Raw genomic sequence first — 22,618 nt, 5'->3', positions numbered from 1 at the left:
GGAGCACAGGCTCCGGACGCGCAGGCTCAGCGGCCATGGCTCACGGGCCCAGCCGCTCCGCGGCATGTGGAATCTTCCCGGCCCGGGGCACGAACCCGTGTCCCCTGCATCGGCAGGCGGACTCTCAACCACTGCACCACCAGGGAAGCCCCTTTATGTGTTTTTTGATCCAGGGGGGATAGCGGGAAGCACACAGAAGGTGCTCCCACACCTGTGTGACCTGAAAACCAGCTCGCAGGGTTGGGCCATGCTTCTGCTGTCTTTCCCCCCTTGTTCCCCCTTGCCCCTGGGACGCCCTGCCTGGAAAGGGTCCTCTTCCCAGCCCCAAGCTGCAAGCTGCAAGAACAGACAGATGAGAAAGATAAAGAGTTGATTTTGATGTGTGAGAGCCCCTGGGGAGTCAAACTCCCTGCAGCCTTAGGAGTTTTACTGCCCTGGGGAGGGGATCTGTGTCGTCTCCCTGACAGCTGGTGTCCTGTGGTCTGCACTGACACAGTTGGAGGTGAGAGGTTTCCTCTTTGAGAATCCACTTTGGTGAAGAGGTGGAGTTGGAGAGCTCTCATTGCTGTCCTTTTCTCTTTCTTTCCTCCCTCCCTCCCTTCCGAGGAAAACAGACTTTAACCTCGAGCCCTTCTGTGCTTGTGGGCTTTTCTTGATCTGCCAAACCTTACCTTTAGTTAAAGAATCACAGTCCTTCTTTACCCCACGCGTTTCCCTTTCTAGCTCTAGGATCTTTAACCCTAAGATTTCTGCTTCTTCACATTGGACCTTTTTGTAGTGCTAAATCATTATATCAAATTCCTCTTCCAGAAAGAGTCCACTCTGATCTTCACCGGGGCCAGGGGCTGGAGGACTTGTGGGTGAAGATAGGGCAGCGGCGGGAGCTGGCGGAGGAAAGGGCAGGGCTGGCGGGCAGAGGGCTCTTTCTTCTTCCGGCCCAGTTACTGGTCCGTCCCTATCAGTGGTTCAGGACCCTTCTCCTCACCCCCCACCTCGATACTGAATGGATACAGAAGCTATCTTTATTCTTCATGTCCATTTCTTGATTATGCTTGCAAGAGTTCATTTTTTAGGAAAAGCAAGTTGTAGGGATAAGGTTCTGGATTGTGATCATTAATGGAAATGGAAATTACATATTCATCCCCAAGATATGCAGCTATCATTCCTCTTAAAGACAATCTAAAAGGTTTTAGTGTTACTAGTTATTATTTTCATCAAGGATTTTCTCCCATCTCTTAGAGCTCCTGCAACTTGGGCCCAGCACTCTCTCCTTTGCGCTCAGCGTTTTCATTAAGCGGCTGCCTGCCTGGGCAGAGACCATTGCTGGTGTTGGTCTGGCAGCAGAGATGCCGCAGCCTCCTAGGCCACTGTGTTCTGGGGCCGATGTGTGAGATATGTGTGGGAGACAAGGGCCAGCTGTGTGCCGGCGAGAAGGCTCTGAGTTTTATGGGGCTTGGTTATGGCTGTTCCTCAATAGTGCATGTCTTTTAATTTAGCCACAGTCAGACCCTTCTGAAACCAGGAGAGAGCCTGTGTGTGTGTGTGTGTGTGTGTGTGTGTCTTTAGATGAATATTAATTCTGTGGAGATAAGACCCTATAAGCGTCCTAAAAATGACATACCTAGAAAATGACGTTTTGCTTTCAGAGATTTCAAAGTCACCTGGATACAGTAAAATGTAAACCACTAAAACAGCCCAACCTTACAGACACGTAGATTGAGTTAATAATCTGTCAGAATTTCAGTAATTAAAAAAGGGTCCAACAATAGCTGAAAAATGCAGGCTTATCTGAGTTTTAAGCATAGCCTTTGGGAGCCCACAGACAAAAGTCTCATTGTGTGTGAGGCCCTGCTGCTTCAGGGGGTCCCCAGGCCTTCCTCTTTTGATTCCAAGGTGCAGCAGACCCCTTTTTGTCATATAACAGTCCCCGCCCCCCGCCCTCCCTGCCGCCCAGGATTGAGCCTTCACAATTACCCTGAGTTTTGTGGGGAAGCCCTCAAGGACCTTTCTTCTTATCACAGCAGTAAGTGACACAATCAGTCCATCTCAAGCCCCCGCTTTTGGTGCCCCCAGACCAGTGCTGAGGAGACCTGACTATTCATCTGGGCTGCCTAATGGTTTCCCTGTGAGCTGTTTCTGGAGAATGCAGGCGATAATGGCAAAGAGAGAGGCTGCAGCCGTGTTGTCTTTCTCTTCTGGGAACTTCTTTTCTGAAGCAACTGAATGAGACCTCTGCAGGCGAGGGTGGTGGCCTCTTTTTCAGAATGCCTGGCCTGTTTCCCAGTGTGAAACATTCCCCAAATATGCAACTTCGTGAGCGTCGCAGCAGCCTGAGCCCAGAGCCGCCTGCCGCCAGGAGAGCTGGCACCCCACTGGGATGTGGGAGTGCGGGCATGGCTTGCCCGGGCCCCTCGTGCAGGCCCTGGGTTTGCCAGATGCCAGGAAGGCCCAGCCCCTGCTTACGCTGTCGGTCGTCTGGGGCGAGAATCTGGCCAACAGTCGGCTGTGATGAGAGCTTGAAGCTTCTCTCTCTCTCTCTTTAAATCCCCTTCTTCATTCAAAGCCCATCCTGTAAAAAGGCTTTTGTTGAAGGAGCAGCCATGGCATCTTGGTGCATGTCTGTGTCACTGCTGTCCGTATTTCCAAAGATGGGCAGAAAAAACATCCTTGGTTGAATTCCTGAGCCAACAGGTCCAAAAACTGTCTTGGAAGGAGTAGAGGTAAACGGCAGCTGTCACGTGGCATTTGTGTTGTTTGCAAGTGATGAAGCCAAAGAGGAAAGGAACTTCTTGAGGATGGTAAGAACCCCCTTCCAGGGGGTTTGGCAGGAGGGTCCTCACTGCGTGTCTCGGGGAGGGGGGGGTTGCTGGGGCAAAAGCTCAGGCGGTGCTGGGCTTTTGTGCTTGGACTTGCATTGGGGAGGGTGCAGCTAGCAGGGTCTGGGCATTGTGTAGATCACTTAGGAAAGAAAGGAGCTCTGGGGAAGGAGCTGCTTCCATGTACCTCGCTGGATCTACTTTTGTGGGTTCCTACAGAGTATAGCCATGACCACAGCCCTACCTTGGCATTATGCTGCCTGAGGCTTTGGGTGCCAGAGTCACATCAAAAGTACGATCAAGGAAATGAACACTCACTTTTCCTTAGTCTTAAGCTTTCGCGTAATTCTATCTCAACTTAAGCACCTCTGAAGCTCCTGAAGTCTTTGTTTCGAGGAGGCCACTGATGGAAGGACCTAGAAAAGGGACGGTTTTCTGTGTTTTGCCGATTGTCATTTTATCATTTGCTTAATTCAGTTTGATGTTCTTTTGCTTTAGCTTGAAATGCACATGCTTGTCAAAAGCAAAAACAACTAAGGCAAAAAGCCATGTCTAATAAGTTACAGACTTGAGCGTTCACAGTAAACAAATGTTCTTTCCCATGGCTTAGTTGGATTATTTTTCTTGAGGCTTTAGTCCTTCACCTGTTCAAACTGTGTGACATTGTTCTGTCTTGGAGTTTCTTCATTTCCAGGCATTTGTAGTGAAACATCATATACCTTCCCTTAACTTTACCCTCTTTTATGTCGGTGTTCTGTCACCTTCGCTTTTTTTTTTTCTTCTTTTTGCCAATATTCTTCCCCTCATGCTTTCTGAATTCTTGCACGTCTCTGATTTTATTCCTTTGGATTTTTTCCCAAGCTCTCCCTTTGGCATTCGATGTCTGCACCGTGTCTGTTTTTCCAAACCCTCATCCACAGAGCAGTGAGGCGGAGGGCTCAGGAGCCTGGGTGCAGGTCCTAGCTTGACCACTTCTTAGTTCTGTGACTTGGGGCTCGTTAGTTCTCCTCTATAGGCTTCACTGTCCTCAGCAGTAAAAGGGGATAATCATGGTACCTCTGTCATAGAGCTCTTCTGCGGACTAGATGAGTTAGTACTTGTGAGGTGCTTGGAACAGTGCCTGAAACCATTATATTAGTTTGGGCTTTTTCCATTTCTAATGTGGGGGTTCACTGGTAAATATTAGCTGTTAGCAAAGATAAGACAATGGAGGAAAATGGGCCTGTCAATGTGATGGTGGTAAGTATTTCAACATATTCTGTTTCTGTAGTACTCTGGTCCTTGACGATATAAAGGAAAAAAGCCCTAGCTAAAGCCACCTTCTTTTTTTTCTTAACCTCTTTATTGAGATTCAATTCACACACCAAATAATTCACCCCTTTAAAATGTGCTGTTCAACGGTTTTGATACACTGCGTTAATAATTTCTTTTCATTTCTGGTAAAATATATATAAAAAACGAAATTTGCCATTTTAACCATTCCTAGATGTACAATTCAGTGGCATTAATTACATTCACAGTGTTAGGCAACATCACTGCTATTCCCAAAACTTTTTCATCACCCCAAAGAGAAACTCGTACCCATTAAGCAGTAACTTCTCCAATCCCTCCCCCTGCAGCCTCTGGTAAATCTCTCATCTGCTCTCTGACTCTGTGAGTTAGCCTACTCTAGATAGTTCATGTAAATGGAATCATACAGTTATTTGTCCTTTAGTGTCTGGCCTATTTCACTTGGCATGTTTTCAAGGTTTGTATTGATGCATGTATCAGAACTTCATTCCTTCTTGTGGCTGAATTATATTCCACTGCATGGATAGACCATAATTTGTTTTCCAGTCATCCATCGGTGGACGCTTGGGTTGGCTCCACCTTTTGGCTATTGTGAATAATGCTGCAGTGAACATGGACCTACAAGTCTCTTTTCAAGTTCCTACTTTCAGTTCACCTAAAGTGGAATTGCTAGGCCATACAGAAATTCTGTTTTAGCTTTCTGAAGAACTGTTTGCCTGGAAAGCAGTTGCTTTCTGGCCATCCTCTCTTGTATACTCTCCTTTGGTGTCTGTCTCCCTCAGATTCTATTCCATTTCCTCCTGTCACCAGTGTTTCATTGTCCTTCCTTTTCTACCATCCCAAGCACGTGTCTCCCAGCCGTGTGTCTGAGGGACACCCCTCTGCTGCTCTGTCCATCACCCACTGCCAGAGCATGTATCACCCACTCTGGCCATACATCCGCTTGATCACTTTCATCTCATTGTCTGAGGAGGGAGACGCTTGTAGAAAGAAGGTCATCCATAGGCCTCAGACCACGCTGGCTGGACGTGGTTTCAGCCACATGAAGTTCCTAAATCCTTTCAGGTGTGGGGAGCCAAAAGCCCCGAAGAATTTCAGCCCTCCTCAGACAGGCTCCTTCATCCTCACGTCCCCTTGCTTTCATGGTCTCCATCCACTTTGCTTGTCTTTTTTTTTTTTTTTTTTGGCCACCCTCTCCAGAGGGACAGTTGTTCTCCCATCTTTATTTGCTCACAGTTTCTGCACTTTTCTATGAGCAAGTGAATTAATGAATGAATACCCCAACAGACTGTAAGCCTGCCTCAGACAGACATTCTGGTTGTTGGGCTAATTGTTAGCTGGGGTTTCTGGTATGTCATTCATTTCATAGTAAGGCTCCTAGTTAATCTCAGCGCTGTTCTCACCAGAAGAAAGGCTGATACGGAGAAACATCCTCAATTACCATGAGAAAGGAAATGTCCAGAGCCCTGTTGAATTTTACTGGCATCCACGCCTTGTCTCAGATGAAAACCGCCCTTAACGCGCAGAGGCAGCCTGGCGATCAACCCGGACAACTAGAGGGTTGTGAGAGCCCGTGGAGCCCCGGACCATCTTGTTTGGTGACACCAATTGTTTCCCAGGATACTGGGGAATCCTGGAGCCCTGGGCGGCAGTGCCTCTGCTGTCCCAGAAGCAGGCGGGGCGGTTTTAATTCGGAAAAGCTATAGGTCTCCTCTTTTGTCTGTGTTTTTGTGCCTGCAGGACAAAAGATCCTTCATCACAGAAGTGACATTTTAGAAACAGTGGTCCTGATCAACCCCTCAGATGAAGCAGTCAGCACTGAGGTAAGTGTCTGGCTCCGCAGGGCCTCACACAGTGGACGGACGGAGACCCAGCTGATGGGAGGGGCTGGGCAGGTGGCAAGAGAGGGACAAGGGAGAGACAGGTTCTGGGTCCAGGGGTGCTTCCGTACCCCTAGTCAGTGGCTGGTTCTCTGCCTCAGTACCACCCGAGACTGCCCCTTTCAGTAAGGACAGAGTGGAAGATGCTGGCCAGAGCTGTAGTGTTTTGTAGAGGTGAAGGGGGTGTGGAATGTGGGGCTGTGCCCGGAGGGTGTGCTGCTGGGATGGAGTCTGGCTGGGAGGTAGCAGGGAAAGTAGACTGCATGCCTTCAGGCCGAGACCTCCAGGACCCAAGTTTGGAGAATAATGGCTTCTCAGATGCAAGCCTCCTTCAGAGCATCCTGCCCACCCCCTTAGCACTGTTGAAAGGCAGGGCAGCACAGCTGCCAGGAGCACGGCCTCTGCTGCCGGACTGCCTGGGTTCTGCCACTTATTAGCTGGTGGCCTTGGGCAAGTCATCGACCATCTCTTTGTCTCATTCCACCTCTATAAAATGGAGATCATAACAGCACTGACATTTAGTTTTGTGTCCAGAAGTGTCAAGTGCTTAGAACAGAGCATGGCGTATGACAACCGAAACATATATGTTGGCTTTTCTCAGTATTAATATTTTTATTACCACCATATGAAATTGTTGCCAGAGAGAGTGGGTATTTCAGAGCCTGCTGTAAGGTAGGAACTAGGCTGACGCCAAGAATCCCTGCTCACCCAGGGTAGAAGAATTGTTTCACCTCCGTTTCCCACTGTCTTTACTGCAGTTTGGTACCTTTGAGATTGAGTTGCTTCTTGGATGTTAGTTAGAATAGCCACAGGCCCAGGGGCCTGCACCATCCACAGCATCTCTTCTCCCACGCCGAGCATCTCTGTCACTGTAGCTTGTTTTTAAAAACTGAGATAATTCACACGGCATAAAATCCATCCTTTTAAAGTATGTAGTTCATTGGGGTTTAGTCTATTCAGAGTATTGTGCAACTGTCATCAGTATCTAACTCCTGAATGTGTCCATCACCCCCCTAAACCCCAAGCCCATTAGCAGTCACCGCCATTCCCCCAACCACCGGCAACCATTAATCTACTTTTTGCCTCTATGGATTTTCCTATTCTGAGCACGTTATTTCAGACAGTGGAATCATATGATATGTGGCCTTTTGTGTCTGGCTTATTTCACTTTACGTAGTGTTTTCCAGAGTCATCTACATCGTAGCCCATAACAGTACCTCATTCCTTTTTATGACAGAATAGTATTCCAGTGTATGGGTATACCACTTTTATTTATTCATTCATCAGTTGATGGACATTTGGTTCGCTTCCACTTTGTGGCTATCATTATATAGCCTGTTTTGATCCCCTTTCATCTGCTCCAGATGAGCAGGACCTCTGTGACAATCCCTGAAGGTACAAGGTGAGGCAAGTGATGGGCTAGCAATCTGTCTTTGGCCATCAGAATCAGGAAGTAGATACCACTTGAAAAAAGCTGGAGGTTGAATATATGTGCAGGCAGATTGCCTGGAACAGCTGTGAGAAATGAAGGAGGAAAGAATGAGGAATTTCTTTAAGGAACCCAGGCTTGCCTGTGGAGCAGATGGGGCTGGAACAATTACTTCGGTACATGTGCATTTCCCTGGATTCTGGGGTTCGTGGGGACAGTGGGTCACGTCCTGTTTACTTTGCATCCCTCCCTTAGTGCCTAGCATGATGCCTGGCAGTCACTTTGTGCTGAACTGAGTTGGGCTCAGAATGAAATAACCTTGGTGCTTGGAGTGGTATTTCTGCTGAAGGACAGGCTGGCTCCCTGCCACTTAAAGAACAGAGAGTTCTTTCGTGCAAACCGTTTACAATTCTATTTAAAAGATTCCCAATCAGGGCAGCCTTTTGTCTATGTTCAAGTTCAACGTTAGGCACTTTGCTGATCCCATTGGAGACTGCTTTTGGAGCTGTGCGTTCGGTGTATGGCTTGGCAGGAAAGGGGTCCTGGGTGGGAGGGGCTGACTTGGGACCCTAGCTGGAAACCTATGTTTCCTGAGGCAGCAGTTGAGAGACCTGGACTGTACTTGGTGCGTCAGCCTGTGAGATACTCATGTCTCACGGACTGCACGCTGCTAGTAGGCACAGCTGTGCAACAAATGATTGCCAGCTGTGGAGACTGCTTTGAAAAAGACAAGGAAACTAAGGGGAGAAAGTTAACTCCTCCTACTGTCTTGGTGGTGACCAGATTTGGAAAATGGCATTCATGGGCAGCTGGTGACCACAGTCATTGGCTCTGCCCAACACCCCAGGGGCAATGTGAATACCGGGGAACGTGCAATTCTTGTTGGTAAGAAACTTCAAGAGCTCCAAGGGCCAGCCTGACCCTGAAGGTGGGATTCCAGTGCCCCCCACGGCTCATGCTCCCCGTGCTTTGTTTCAGGTGCGCTTAATGATCACGGACGCCGCCCGACACAAGCTGCTCGTGTTGACGGGGCAGTGCTTTGAAAATACCGGAGAGCTCATTCTCCAGTCCGGCTCTTTCTCCTTCCAGAACTTCATAGAGATTTTCACCGATCAAGAGGTAGGCTCCTGTCTGGGAGTATCCAAGCTTTACAGTTGCTCGGCTATTGTTGTAGCCTTAGGCTGATCTTTGAAAGGCTGGTGGGAGATAGGAGGAGGGGGAGGGGGTGTTGCACTCCTTTCAAATAAGCAAAACCGCGTGGTGCAGTGCCCTGCAGTCCTGTGGCTCATCTCCTGAAGGAATTTAGAGCACTCATCTATAATTAATTGGAACCATTCTGAATGTGCCCGAGATACAGATGGGGGCGGGGGGCGGTGGTGGTGGTTTGGAACAGTCAGCATTTTACAGATGGCAGAGGTGATGGAGAAACTTGGAATGACAGAGTCCAAAAGAAAACCCAGGTTTCCCGTTTTCTGAAAGAATGCTCCAAAGATCTCTTGGATTTGGGGTAGGATTTAACTGCCCTGATCTCTTTCAGTGCATGTACTTACTTATCCTGGTCAAATAATTTCTGATTTCTCTTACTTTTAATGCCTGGCCCCAGTGTTTGAACTTGGGTTGCTTGAATAGCCCAAGAAAGGGAGGCATGTAGGAAAATGGGGTGTGTCTATGGGACATGTCCATGCCCCAGGAGGATAAAGTAGCTGTACTGAAGCGTGATCATTAATATTTCTAACGAATATATCTTATTCAAGGATGATACATGTGAAGTTTTGAAAATTATAGGATACTAGTGGTATTTGGTAAAATCAGATCGAACATTTCAATTTGGTTATTTCTGCTTGAGAATTTATCTGGTTGGAAACTTCTCTTTGCAAAATAACGCGCCTCTAGTCTCCTAGTTAGAGCGACAATTCAGGGCTGTCACCATAGCGGCTTGGGGCTGCCCGTAGCTGATAGCAGATTTCTACATGGAGAAGTTGAGGGACGTGCTGACAGGAGGAGTTGCCACATCTATTTAAAACCATATTCCTGAGAACTTCTTGAGATGGCGGCGTCTTAGTCTCGTGGATGTTGGGAAGGGCCATCTGTCTTTCTGCATTTAATCTTCCTTGGCCCAGAGAGTCACAGAGAGGCCTCTGTGTACTTTCCATCATTGGCAAGAGCTGTAAATAAACTGCCCAGCTTCATTAGGTTCACCTGGAGGCTTTTTGTAGAAAGACTGGCCGGATGACATCGCTGTTTCTCCACTCACTGGGGAGGAATAAAAAGGAACATTTTTTCCGGCTTTCAGAAGTTATGATGTCATCTGGGTCCCGAGGCAGATAGCCCAGGCTTCCCCCACAGTGAGAAAGGGCCCAGGGCTCCCTCACAACCTTGTTTGATTGCACTGAGATTCCCAAGCCAGAGCTCTAATTCTCACTCTCCCTGCTGCCCTGAGATGGGTGTGTGATCACTGTATTGTCAGAATCTTACACAAGATTGTGTCCCTGGGTTCGTGTTCTGCCCAGGGCCAGCCGGGCATCTGTCTGGTAGCTCAGAGATCATACCCACTATCAGCACCTTGGCCTGGGCAAGGGAGAGGGCTGCAGAGGCCTGGAAACAGCCCCGTGGCCCAGTACCACGGGTGGGTGGTTAACTGGCTTGCTCTAGGTTCAGTTCAGCCCTGAACCCTCAGCTCATTTATGTGAACACAGGTGCCTCTCCTACATTCCTGTGCAGTTCCACAGTTAGTTTCTAGTGGTTGGTTTCTACCCCCATGTCATTGGTTTGTCTTTTTTTTTTTTTTTTTTACAGTAAAACAGAACAGAGGACATATGTAAACAAAAGGGTTTGTCATTGCCAGAATTTTAAATCTGGAGGTATCACAATCCACCCATCTGGACCCCAAATAATACCTCTCTCTCTGTCTTTAAATAAGGCAGTGTCAATAAGGTAGTGTTGTGCATATTGCTGCTTAAATCATTTTTACTAGCCCACGAAAGTAGAATTTTAGCACAAGGGACTGTGCATATATCAGAATTTACCACTAATTACAGAAGAAAAAGAAACAGCTTTAACTGGAGAATGGGAGTTCCGTGCAAGGGCTGAATTCTAATCACTGAGGCATGTTCGGAAGGGCACACATTTTCATTATACCAGGCAGGCATTTTAAAGGCCAGAGGCCCTGTCATATCCCCCTCTGCCGGCCCCATAACCCCCACCTTGATACTTCGGGGAAGTAATGCTCAACACACGTTAAAAGATCTCTAGAACTTTCCCTTACAGACTAGATCAGTGGTGTCAGGGGTGCTGGGGGAAGACAAGAAAAGGAGGAGACACAGGGTAGAATTCACTCACTTCCCCTTGTCCCAACCAGAGTACCTGGGCCTTTACCTTTTTTACATTCTGGACTTTGGAGAAAAGATGCCATAGCCAAAGTGGATTGGAAACCACTGGAGCAGGCCAATGGTTAGCAGGCTTTTAGAGCTGTGATTGCCTATTGTTGCCTTGGGAAAAGGTTTTGAGTACAGAATGACTCAGTAACTAAGGGATCTTAAAGGCCGTTTGGTGTCTACTCTTGCTCCTTTTATTTAGTCCTTGAAACATACTAGTCACTCCAGAGAAACCAGAAACACAATTTGGCAAAACCAAAAATGACACTTTTTTTTTTTTAACAAGAATAGCTAAAAATAAATGGACTGAAAAATAGGATTATCAGTGCATCTTGAGCTTCAGCTTTTGTGAGTCATTGGAGGTCAACGACAAAACCAGAGCCTACAGATAGAACAGTCATCTGGCTAACCCATCCCTCCCTGAAATCTGAGGATGGTGAAATCACCATCTCCTGGGGACATTTTTCATTCTCTCTGTTAGAAAGCTTTTCCTCATTTGTCTCATCGTATCTTCATGGAAGGAATGTGATCCCTTTTCCACCTGACAGTGTCTTAACACCCTTCACCAGTGCTGCCAATTTTTTTCCCCTCCAGATTAATCATTTTCATCTAGTCAGTGTTCTCCATGAAACAAGATATTAAAAGTTCCCTACGTTCTCTGGTTACTGTCCATTGGCAGGAAACGGGGGTAGGGTGGGGATGGGGGAAACTCAGGAGCTCATTCTTGGCCATGTGTCAGTGCCTTGGTCTTATCGGACAAATAGATATAGGAGTCCAGAGCTCGGGGAACTAAGAGTGGGCTAGAGACCACTAATGTGGAAGCCATCAGCACATCAGAAAATAGAGGAAGTAGTCTAGAGGGAGGAATGCGTTTGTTAGAAGAGAAGGGGGCCCAGGTCTAGCGTTTAGAGGTTAAGGCCAAGGAGGAGACGTGAGCAATTTCAGTTGGTTTGTTTTTGGTCCGGTTTCTCTAAAGTGCTACGACTCACACTGGACACCATACTCCAGGGGTCACTGACCAGGTTAGGAGTGTGAGCGTCAGTGACTTCTACAGTTTTCAATACAATTTTCTATTCAGTAAGTCTAAAACTAACTTTTGACCATCACCATCCACAGTTAAACGTCAGTGAAGAAGGGATGCAGGCTCTGAGGAGCTCTGTAATTAACACAGTTTTGGGGGGGGGGGTCCCTTTAAGAAAAAACAAAATTATTAATACACAATTAAGTACAGGACTTTGGGAGGGGACCAGGCCACTGAGGAGCCTTGACATTTAAGCTTCTTTAGCTTTATGATAAATGCACTTGACTGTCAACTAAAATCCCTGAGTCTTTTCCATGGATATTGTTGATAAGCCCCATCTCCCAATTCTGCTTTCCCAGCTGGTTTATTGGACTTCACATTTATCCCTTTAGAATGCCTCTGTTAGAGCTTAGTCATCATCATCCCAATGTCAACGGCTTTCCTAAATGTCTTAATTCTGCCACCCCACAATGCCCAGGCCTCCTATTTTCACGCTGTCCACAGGTTTGATAAGCATGCCTTCACCATTTTCATTCACGTCAATACCAACGGGACATAAATGAGCCCATCGCAGACCTCCCTCCAGGTTGACAAGGAGCAGCAGAATTTATACGGCTGGCTACGGACCACCCAGTTCTACTGTCACACCGTGCAGAGATCCTGTTAAACATCTTGCTAAAACCCACAGATACGCTGTCTGCTATATTTCCTCATTAGCCAAGCAAGTAATCTAACCACAAAAGGAAATGTAGTTAGTAGGCTATGGTTTAGAAATTGCAATCTTATTTCATTAATATTATCTGCTGTAAAGTCATTTATTTCCTATACCTTCCTTCCTCTTCCAGTGTGCCTGCATTTAATTAGAAAAGGTAATTAACACAAAGGACTCTTTTTGCCCCAAACAATATTCCTTCTGGTCATGTCACCCACCCGTCTTTGTAAGAACAAGGGGAGGGTAGCAGAGTCAGTGTGCTTGAGAAGTATTAGTGGGCTCTGGTCACTTCCCAAGTGTCCACTTCAGGAGGACAGCACGTATTGAACTGGCCAAGTTCAGTGAGGTTCAACGAACATCGACTGAGCCTGATGATGTGCTGGGGAAACAAAGGTAACAGAGATAGAGAAGACGTGTTTCCGCCTATTCAGGAGCTTTGAGTATAACGGGCTCTACTAGCTAGCATTTATCATGGTGATGACTTGCAAACTCTTTTAGAGGAAGCCTCAGGTCCCGAGTCTAGGACCTACTCACAGGTCCCCTTGTCACTGCTCACGCTGTCCCTTGGTTGGGCGGGCACTTGTGAGACCCGGTCTTTGCCCTTGAGGCCCTGTCTCTCCAGTGTACGTGCTGGCACAGGTCTGGAAGCCGGTTCTGGGGGGACGTCGGGGCTTTGTTTCTGCTGTGCTGCTCCAAGGCCGTAGCGCTTGTTCCTCCTCCTCCTCCCGGACCCTTTCCATCTGTCTCTTTCATGACGGGTTCTCTCCAGCCTGAGACTGTGTTCTTGTCTCATGCACAGTACGTTGCTGCTTCTCCAAAGGAACCGGATTTTCCCCCTGTGGAAAAAAACCTGTCTGGCAGTGCTGACTTTTGTTTTCTGCTTTCTCTTGTACGTCATAGCTTTCCATTCACCAGCCTCTTTGCTGTTTTTCAAGGCCCTTGACTTCCTCAGAATTCTGCACAGCTTTGTTTCCTTTGGGGGGGGGGGTCATTTCCTTCGTTTCACAGAAGCTCTCTGGGTAGAGGTGAAAAGATGGAAAGTAAGGAGGTATTCCTCAAGTCCTTTTACCTTCTCCTTGATCTTGATGATTACCTACTTCACATAAAAAGAGAGCTAGTGGCTGAATACCCCCTGCACACAGCTGGATCATACCTTTACCTGCCACACCCCGCAGGGTAGAATTTCAAAAATTACAATGAACTAAACTTAATTTTTGCATTTCACTATTAAAGACTCAGCAATTTGAGTTATCCTGGATTTCTCCTCAAAAATGTGTTATAAAACATGAATAGTTTGCATGTGCTCTGTGTGAAAATTAGGATTGAGACAATTGTAACTGTTCTATAGTGATGGTGATGTGGGTCTCTGCTGATTATTGGACAGGAAGCCATAGTTGGTGCTGATGTTTGCTTTGGTCAGCAAAAAATCTGAGCAAAGACTCCCCCACGGATGGCTACCATTTGCTGTTTATCAGTTTTCTTAGCTTCCAAAATAGTTGATTCTTATCCCTTTTATAGAAGATCGTCAAGTCAGAGGAAAACAGCAAAGTCAAAGAAAGACTTGCTGTTTTGCTGTTTTGTGACCCTTCACATAAAATGGAGGACAAATAGGCTAACAGAACAAAAATGGCTATTTTACTGCAATCTAACGTTGGAAAATTCAGATTTTATAACCCTTCTAAACATTCATGCTAGTAGCCTCAGAACGCTGGTATCCAGGAGGTTGTATGAGACAGAGAAAAGCACTCCAGTACTAGAAGGGAAGAGTTTAGACTCACTGGCTCAGGGATGCCTGGACCAAATGAAATCTTTGCTTCGCCCTCATCATTTACCATTAAGGACACAGAGCTCTTTCACTGGAAACTCTGAGCCGATTTATGAGCTTTGCTGTTAATGGAAGGAAGAAGACTGGAGTTTACGGCATGATTCTCCCTCACTACCTACTAGGCATAGGGCCATAATACGGAGTGAGAAAGAAAACAGCATTTTCATTAAGTCACAGTCTCTGCTCTGGTCCCAATTAACTCTTCTGCATTTCCCATCCTGCAGTACTAAACAACGTGTTGAAAACTTTTCGGCCAGGTTTGATTTTAGCCACTCGTGCCCGGCTTGCCCTGAAAAAGAACAGGAGTTGTAATAGAGCAGACTATCTCACCTTGGATTCAAACAAGAGCAAATGGGGGACAAATTTTGGCTACTTGCTCACATAATTATCCAACTGCTCTGACCATCTTGGTTTCAGAGTGACTGTATTTGCAGAGAATCTGCTGGATGAACTACTCATGATTTACATAGTGTGAACTGATGCCAGAACCAGTAATTTTTGGTAGTAATGTGCAGTCTATAACTTCCTGTCTCCAAGATGCAAAAAAAAAAAAAAAAAAAAAATGCAGAGAATCTGCTGGATGAACTACTCATGATTTACATAGTGTGAACTGATGCCAGAACCAGTAATTTTTGGTAGTAATGTGCAGTCTATAACTTCCTGCTCCCAAAAAAAAAAAAAAAAAAAAAAAAAAAAAACCCACCAAACTTTTTTCTTCTCTACCTACCAAATTCTAAAAATTGACACCATGTGCACTGTATCAAAATTCATTTAATGTGTCGTCAGTCCTTTTTGCCCAGCCCAGTGGAATAAAAGAAAACATTTTATATCAGTGGTGAAATGACTCACCGAGCCATCCCCTGTGATAGTTTGTTACTTTTTAAAGGGCATTTTTGCATGGCAAGTACCCAGGGGTTGTAGCCAGAGTATTTCATAACCACACAGGCACTGATCATCCAGATGGTCACTAGTCTTAGAAGTGGAGCAGAGTTCTGAAGATCCCCTGCTGGGCAAGAACAGATGGTGGCAGAGGTCTGAGGGGGAGGTGCTTGGGGCAGGCGGGAGCGGAGTGGGGAGCTGAGGGAGAAGGGGATGGTAGGAGTGGTCAGGACGGAGGCTGTTCACTTACCAGCATGGAAATATTTACCAACCAGCATCTCTGACGTTTGCCCTGTGTGCATCCAGTGATCCCGTAATGCCTAGTAATAGATGGAGAGGATGGATCAGTGATGACAGTCACTTAAACTTCTTCTTTCTTTGTTTCTTATGATGTTTTAAATCCCAGATTGGGGAGTTACTGAGTACCACCCATCCTGCCAACAAAGCCAGCTTAACCCTTTTCTGTCCCGAAGAAGGGGACTGGAAAAACTCCAATCTTGACAGACATAATCTCCAAGACTTCATCAATATTAAACTCAACTCTGCTTCTATATTGCCAGAAATGGAAGGACTTTCCGAGTTTACCGAGTATCTCTCAGAATCCGTGGAAGTCCCATCTCCCTTTGATATCCTAGAACCTCCCACATCAGGTGGATTTCTGAAGCTCTCCAAGCCCTGCTGTTACATTTTTCCAGGAGGGAGGGGCGATTCTGCATTGTTTGCAGTGAATGGATTCAATATGCTCATCAACGGAGGATCAGAAAGAAAATCCTGCTTCTGGAAGCTCATCCGGCACTTGGACCGAGTGGACTCCATCCTGCTCACCCACATTGGGGATGACAATTTGCCTGGAATAAACAGCGTGCTCCAGCGGAAAATCGCAGAGCTCGAGGAAGAACAGTCCCAGGGCTCCACCACAAATAGTGACTGGATGAAAAACCTCATCTCCCCCGACTTAGGAGTTGTGTTTCTCAATGTACCTGAAAATCTGAAAAACCCAGAGCCAAACATCAAGATGAAGAGAAGCATAGAAGAAGCTTGCTTCACTCTCCAGTACCTAAACAAATTGTCCATGAAGCCAGAACCTCTGTTCAGAAGTGTAGGCAATACCATTGATCCTGTCATTCTTTTCCAAAAAATGGGAGTTGGTAAACTAGAGATGTATGTGCTTAACCCAGTCAAGAGCAGCAAGGAAATGCAGTATTTTATGCAGCAGTGGACTGGCACCAACAAAGACAAGGCTGAACTAATCCTGCCTAACGGTCAAGAAATAGACATCCCAATTTCCTACTTAACCTCAGTCTCATCTTTGATCGTGTGGCATCCAGCAAACCCTGCAGAGAAAATCATCCGAGTCTTATTTCCTGGCAACAGCACCCAATACAATATCCTGGAAGGACTGGAAAAGCTCAAACATTTGGACTTCCTGAAACAGCCACTGGCCACCCAGAAGGATCTAACTGGCCAGGTGGCCACCCCTGCTGTGAAACAAGTAAGACTGAAGCAGAGGGCCGACAGCCGGGAGAGCCTGAAGCCAGCGGCAAAGCCACTCCCCAGCAAATCTGGGCGAAAGGAGTCAAAAGAAGAAACCCCTGAAGTCACAAAAGCTAATCACGTGGAAAAGGCACCCAAAGCTGAAAGCAAAGACAAGGTGACGGTGAAAAAAGACAAACCAGTAAAAACAGAAACCAAACCTCCAGTGACAGAAAAGGAGGGGCCCAGCAAAGAAGAGCTGCCTCCGGCCAAAGCCGAGGGGCCTGAAAAGCAAGGCACAGACGTCAAACCCAAAGTCACCAAGGAGAAGACTGTGAAAAAGGAAACAAAGGCAAAACCCGAAGAAAAGAAAGAGGAGAAGGAGAAGGAAAAGCCAAAGAAAGAAGTGGCTAAAAAGGAGGACAAAACACCTGTCAAGAAGGAGGAAAAACCAAAAAAGGAAGAGGTGAAAAAGGAAGTCAAAAAAGAAATCAAGAAAGAAGAGAAAAAAGAAGTCAAAAAAGAGGTTAAGAAAGAAACCCCACTGAAGGAAGCCAAGAAGGAAGCTAAGAAGGAGGAAAAGAAGGAAGTTAAAAAGGAGGAAAAGGAACCCAAAAAAGAAATTAAGAAACTTCCTAAAGACACAAAGAAATCACCTACTCCCGTATCTGAAGCAAAAAAACCGGCTGCATTAAAACCAAAAGTACCCAAGAAGGAAGAGACTGTCAAGAAAGATTCTGTTGCTGCTGGGCAGCTGAAGGAGAAGGGGAAAAGTAAAGTCGTTAAGAGGGAAGGCAAGGCCGCAGAGGCTGTGGCCGCGGCCGCCGGCACCATGGCCACTGCAGCGGCTGTGGCGGCAGCGGCTGGAATAGTGGCCGCTGGCCCCGCCAAAGAACTCGAAGCCGAGAGGTCCCTTATGTCGTCCCCCGAGGATCTGACCAAGGACTTTGAAGAGCTGAAGGCTGAAGAGGTCGATGTAGCGAAAGACATCCAGCCTCAGCTGGAGCTGATCGAAGATGAAGAGAAACTGAAGGAAAGCGAGCCCGTCGAAGCCTACGTCATCCAGAAAGAGACGGAAGTCACCAGAGGTCCCGCCGAGTCCCCCGATGAGGGAATCACCACCACTGAAGGGGAGGGTGAGTGCGAGCAAACCCCCGAGGAGCTGGAGCCCGTCGAGAAGCAGGGGGTGGAGGACACTGAGAAGTTTGAAGACGAAGGAGCGGGTTTTGAGGAGTCCTCCGAGACCGGAGACTATGAAGAGAAGGCGGAAACTGAGGAGGCCGAGGAGCCGGAAGAGGACGGAGAGGAGAGCGTGTGTGTGAGCGCCTCCAAGCACAGCCTGGCGGCGGCGGAGGACAGCGCCAAGGCTGAGGCCGACGGGCCCGCCAAGGGGAAGAGGGAGTCGGTGGCCAGCGGTGACGACCGAGCAGAAGAGGACAGGGACGAGGCACTGGAGACGGGAGAAGCTGAACAATCCGAGGAGGAGGGCGACGAGGAGGACAGAGCCGAGGATGCCAGGGAGGAAGACTACGAGCCCGAAAAGGCTGAAGCTGAAGATTACGTGATGGCCGTGGTTGACAAGGCTGCGGAGGCTAGCGGTGCCGAGGACCAGTATGGATTCCTTACCACGTCCACCAAGCTAGCGGGAGCCCAGTCTCCTGTCCAAGAACCTGCATCTTCAATTCACGATGAGACTTTACCCGGAGGCTCGGAGAGTGAGGCCACTGCCTCCGACGAGGAGAATCGGGAAGACCAGCCTGAAGAATTCACTGCCACCTCCGGCTACACCCAGTCTACCATTGAGATATCCAGCGAGCCCACCCCCATGGACGAGATGTCTACTCCTCGAGATGTGATGAGTGACGAGACCAACAATGAAGAGACCGAGTCCCCATCTCAAGAATTTGTAAACGTCACCAAATACGAGTCTTCACCGTATCCTCAGGAATACTCCAAACCTGCTGTGACATCACTCAACGGACTTTCTGAAGGGTCAAAAACAGATGCCACCGATGGGAAGGATTACAGTGCTTCAGCCTCCACCATCTCACCACCCTCGTCCATGGAGGAAGACAAATTCAGCAGATCTGCTCTACGTGATGCCTACTGCTCTGAAGAGAAAGACGTGAGAGCTAGCGCCACGCTGGAGATCAAAGACATCGTCTCAGCAGTTCCAGATGAAAAACTTAGCCCACCCAAGAGCCCGTCCCTGAGTCCATCTCCACCGTCACCCATAGAAAAGACCCCACTGGGTGAACGTAGCGTGAACTTTTCTCTGACACCCAGTGAGATTAAAGTCTCAGCAGAGGCAGAAGTGGTCCCAGCAGCTCTGGAGGTGACCCAGGAAGTAGTGGAAGAACACTGTGCCAGTCCTGAGGATAAGACCCTGGAAGTGGTGTCTCCATCTCAGTCTGTGACTGGCAGTGCTGGCCACACACCGTACTACCAATCTCCCACTGATGAGAAATCTAGTCACCTTCCCACAGAGGTCACTGAAAAACCAGCGGCAGTCCCAGTGAGCTTTGAATTCAGTGATGCCAAAGATGAGAGTGAAAGGGCTTCCATAAGCCCCATGGATGAACCTGTGCCTGACTCGGAGTCTCCTATTGAAAAAGTTCTGTCTCCTTTACGGAGCCCTCCCCTCATTGGTTCTGAGTCTGCATATGAAAGTTTTCCAAGTGCGGATGACAAGGCTCCTGATAGATGTACCGAAAGCCCCTTTGAAGGAAAGAATGGAAAAGAAGGCTTTCCAGACCAAATAAGTCCAGTTTCTGACATGACTTCCACTGGTCTTTCCCCAGACAAACAGGAAGGGAAAAGCACAGACTTTATACCGATAAAGGGAGACTTTGGCCAAGAAAAGAAAACTGATGATGTTGAAGCCATGAGTTCTCAAGCAGGACTGGCTTTAGATGAAAGGAAGTTAGGAGGAGATGTTTCTCCTACACAAATAGATGTCGGTCAGTTTGGATCTTTTAAAGAAGACACTAAGATGTCCATTTCTGAAGGCACTATCTCAGACAAGTCAGCTACCCCTGTTGATGAGGGTGTGGCAGAAGACACATACTCTCACATGGAGGGTGTGGCCTCGGTCTCCACAGCTTCTGTGGCTACAAGCTCATTTCCAGAGCCGACAACAGATGACGTGTCTCCCTCGCTGCATGCTGAGGTTGGTTCCCCACATTCCACTGAAGTAGACGACTCCCTTTCAGTGTCTGTCGTGCAAACGCCTACCACTTTCCAGGAAACAGAAATGTCTCCATCTAAAGAAGAATGCCCAAGACCAATGTCAATTTCTCCACCGGACTTCTCCCCTAAAACAGCCAAGTCTAGGACACCAGTTCAAGATCACAGATCTGAACAATCCTCCATGTCTATTGAATTTGGCCAGGAATCCCCTGAGCATTCCCTTGCTATGGACTTCAGTCGTCAGTCTCCAGATCACCCTACAGTGGGTGCAAGTATGCTTCACATCACTGAAAATGGGCCAACTGAGGTGGACTACAGTCCTTCTGACATGCAGGACTCTAGTTTATCACACAAGATCCCACCAACGGAGGAGCTGTCCTACACCCAGGATAATGATCTTTCTGAGCTCATCTCGGTCTCTCAGGTGGAGGCCTCCCCATCCACCTCCTCCGCACATACCCCTTCTCAGATCGCGTCTCCTCTCCAAGAAGATACTCTATCCGATGTTGTTCCTCCCAGAGATATATCCGTATATGCCTTGCTCACCACTGAAAAAGTGCACAGTCTGGAAGGCGAGAAGCTCTCACCAAAATCTGATATCTCTCCACTCACCCCGAGAGAGTCCTCTCCTTTGTATTCCCCTAGTTTTTCAGACTCCACCTCTGCAGTCAAAGAGAGCACAGCAGCTTGCCACACTGCCTCTCCCCCACCAATGGGTGCCGCGTCTGCAGAGCCATATGGCTTCCGTGCCTCCATGTTATTTGATACGATGCCACACCATCTAGCCTTGAAGAGAGATTTGACCACATCCAGCCTGGAGAAGGACAGTGGAGGGAAGACCCCTGGAGACTTCAGCTATGCCTGTCAGAAACCTGAGAAGACAACCAGGTCCCCAGATGAGGAAGGCCACGACTATGAGGCTTATGGGAAAACTACCCGGACCCCAGATGTGGGCGGCTATTACTATGAGAAAACAGAGGGCACCACCAAATCCCCATGTGACAGAGGCTACTCCTATGAGACCACTGAGAAAACCACCAAGACTCCCGAAGATGGCGGCTATGCCTATGAAATTACTGAAAAGCCCACACGGAGCCCCGAAGAGTCTGGGTACACATACGAGATAAGTGAGAAGACAATAAGGACCCCTGAAGTGAGTGCTTACAGCTACGAAAAGACTGAGCGGTCTCAAAGGCTCCTGGATGACATCAGCAATGGCTATGATGACTCTGAAGAGGGTGGCCACACACTTGGGGATTCCAGCTACTCTTATGAGACCACTGAGAAAACTGCCAGTTTCCCCGGGTCTGAAAGTTACTCCTATGAGACATCGACAACAACTACACGAACCCCTGTTACCTCCGCATACTGTTATGAGACCCCCGATAAAAGCGCTAGAACCCCCCAGGCGTCTACATATGCCTTTGAGACTTCAGACCAGCGCTACACTGCTGAAAAGAAGTCCCCCTCCGAGGCTCGCCAGGATGTTGACTTATGCCTTGTGTCCTCCTGTGAATACAAGCATCCCAAGACGGAGCTTTCACCCTCCTTCATTAATCCCAATCCTCTCGAGTGGTTTGCCAGTGAAGAGCCAACGGAAGAATCGGAGAAGCCCCTCACCCAATCAGGGGGAGCCCCACCACCTCCTGGAGGAAAGCCCCAGGGCCGACAATGTGATGAAACCCCTCCCACCTCAGTCAGCGAGTCAGCCCCGTCCCAGACTGACTCTGATGTCCCTCCGGAGACAGAAGAGTGCCCCTCCATCACAGCTGATGCGAATATCGACTCGGAAGATGAATCAGAAACCATCCCCACAGACAAAACCGTCACATACAAACACATGGATCCACCTCCGGCCCCCATGCCGGACCGCAGCCCTTCTCCACGCCACCCTGATGTGTCCATGATGGACCCGGAGGCCTTGGCCATCGAGCAGAACCTGGGCAAAGCTCTGAAGAAGGACCTGAAGGAGAAGACCAAAACCAAAAAGCCAGGTACAAAGACCAAGTCATCCTCACCTGTCAAGAAGGGTGATGGGAAGTCCAAGCCCTCTGCAGCTTCACCCAAGCCAGGGGCCTTGAAGGAATCCTCAGATAAGGTGTCCCGAGTGGCTTCTCCTAAGAAGAAGGAATCTGTGGAAAAAGCAACAAAAACCACCACCACCACTCCTGAGGTCAAAGCCGCACGTGGAGAAGAGAAAGACAAGGAGACCAAGAATGCCGCGAACGCCTCCACATCCAAATCGGTAAAGACGGCGACTGCAGGTAGGTGGAAGGTGCTGGCATCCTGGTACAGGACATGGCAATTCTACTTTTCACTGCAGCCTCTGCATTTCCATTTGACTTTGTACGGGGGAGGTGAGAGAACACAACTTGGTGCTCTCCCTTCCCTTCACTGTTTTCTTCTGCCAAAAGGTATAGATCTCAGCCCAGTGTAGCCTGTAGGCCTGGGGGTAGCTCAGCTTATGGCCCAGGGCAGCTCTGATTTCCCAGATGCGACCCCTGGGTTTGCTCCCTTTTGCAACACAGCAACCGCAGCCTTGTTCTGAATCTTCAGAACCAAGGATGCCTGTTTCACGCTCCTCGGGAAGATTCTGTTGGCATTGGCTTCGGCCACGCCGGCCCCAGAATCAAGCTGAGGTGACACAGGCCAGGAGCTCTCAAAGGCCTAGGGAGAACCAGAGTTCCAAGCCAAGCCTGGAATAAGCAGCATAGGTCCAAGATCTAGGTC

The 22,618-nt window shown here is 48.0% G+C and overlaps 1 protein-coding gene across 1 annotated transcript in view; it reads left to right on the top strand.

Annotated features, from left to right (window-relative positions):
• Positions 1-22,618, top strand: part of MAP1B (microtubule associated protein 1B) — a 96,617-nt gene that overhangs the window by 65,640 nt on the left and 8,359 nt on the right. The window contains exons 3-5 of the mRNA XM_007457061.1: positions 5,847-5,929; positions 8,394-8,534; positions 15,633-22,152. Of these exons, the coding sequence (XP_007457123.1) occupies positions 5,847-5,929; positions 8,394-8,534; positions 15,633-22,152 (6,744 nt within the window). The remainder of the gene's footprint in view (positions 1-5,846; positions 5,930-8,393; positions 8,535-15,632; positions 22,153-22,618) is intronic.

Source organism: Lipotes vexillifer, unplaced genomic scaffold (assembly GCF_000442215.2).
Source record: "Lipotes vexillifer unplaced genomic scaffold, Lipotes_vexillifer_v1.1 scaffold241, whole genome shotgun sequence".
Lineage (NCBI taxonomy): Eukaryota > Metazoa > Chordata > Mammalia > Artiodactyla > Lipotidae > Lipotes > Lipotes vexillifer.
Note: the sequence above shows the minus strand (reverse complement) of the source record. Positions and strands in the feature narration are given on the sequence as shown.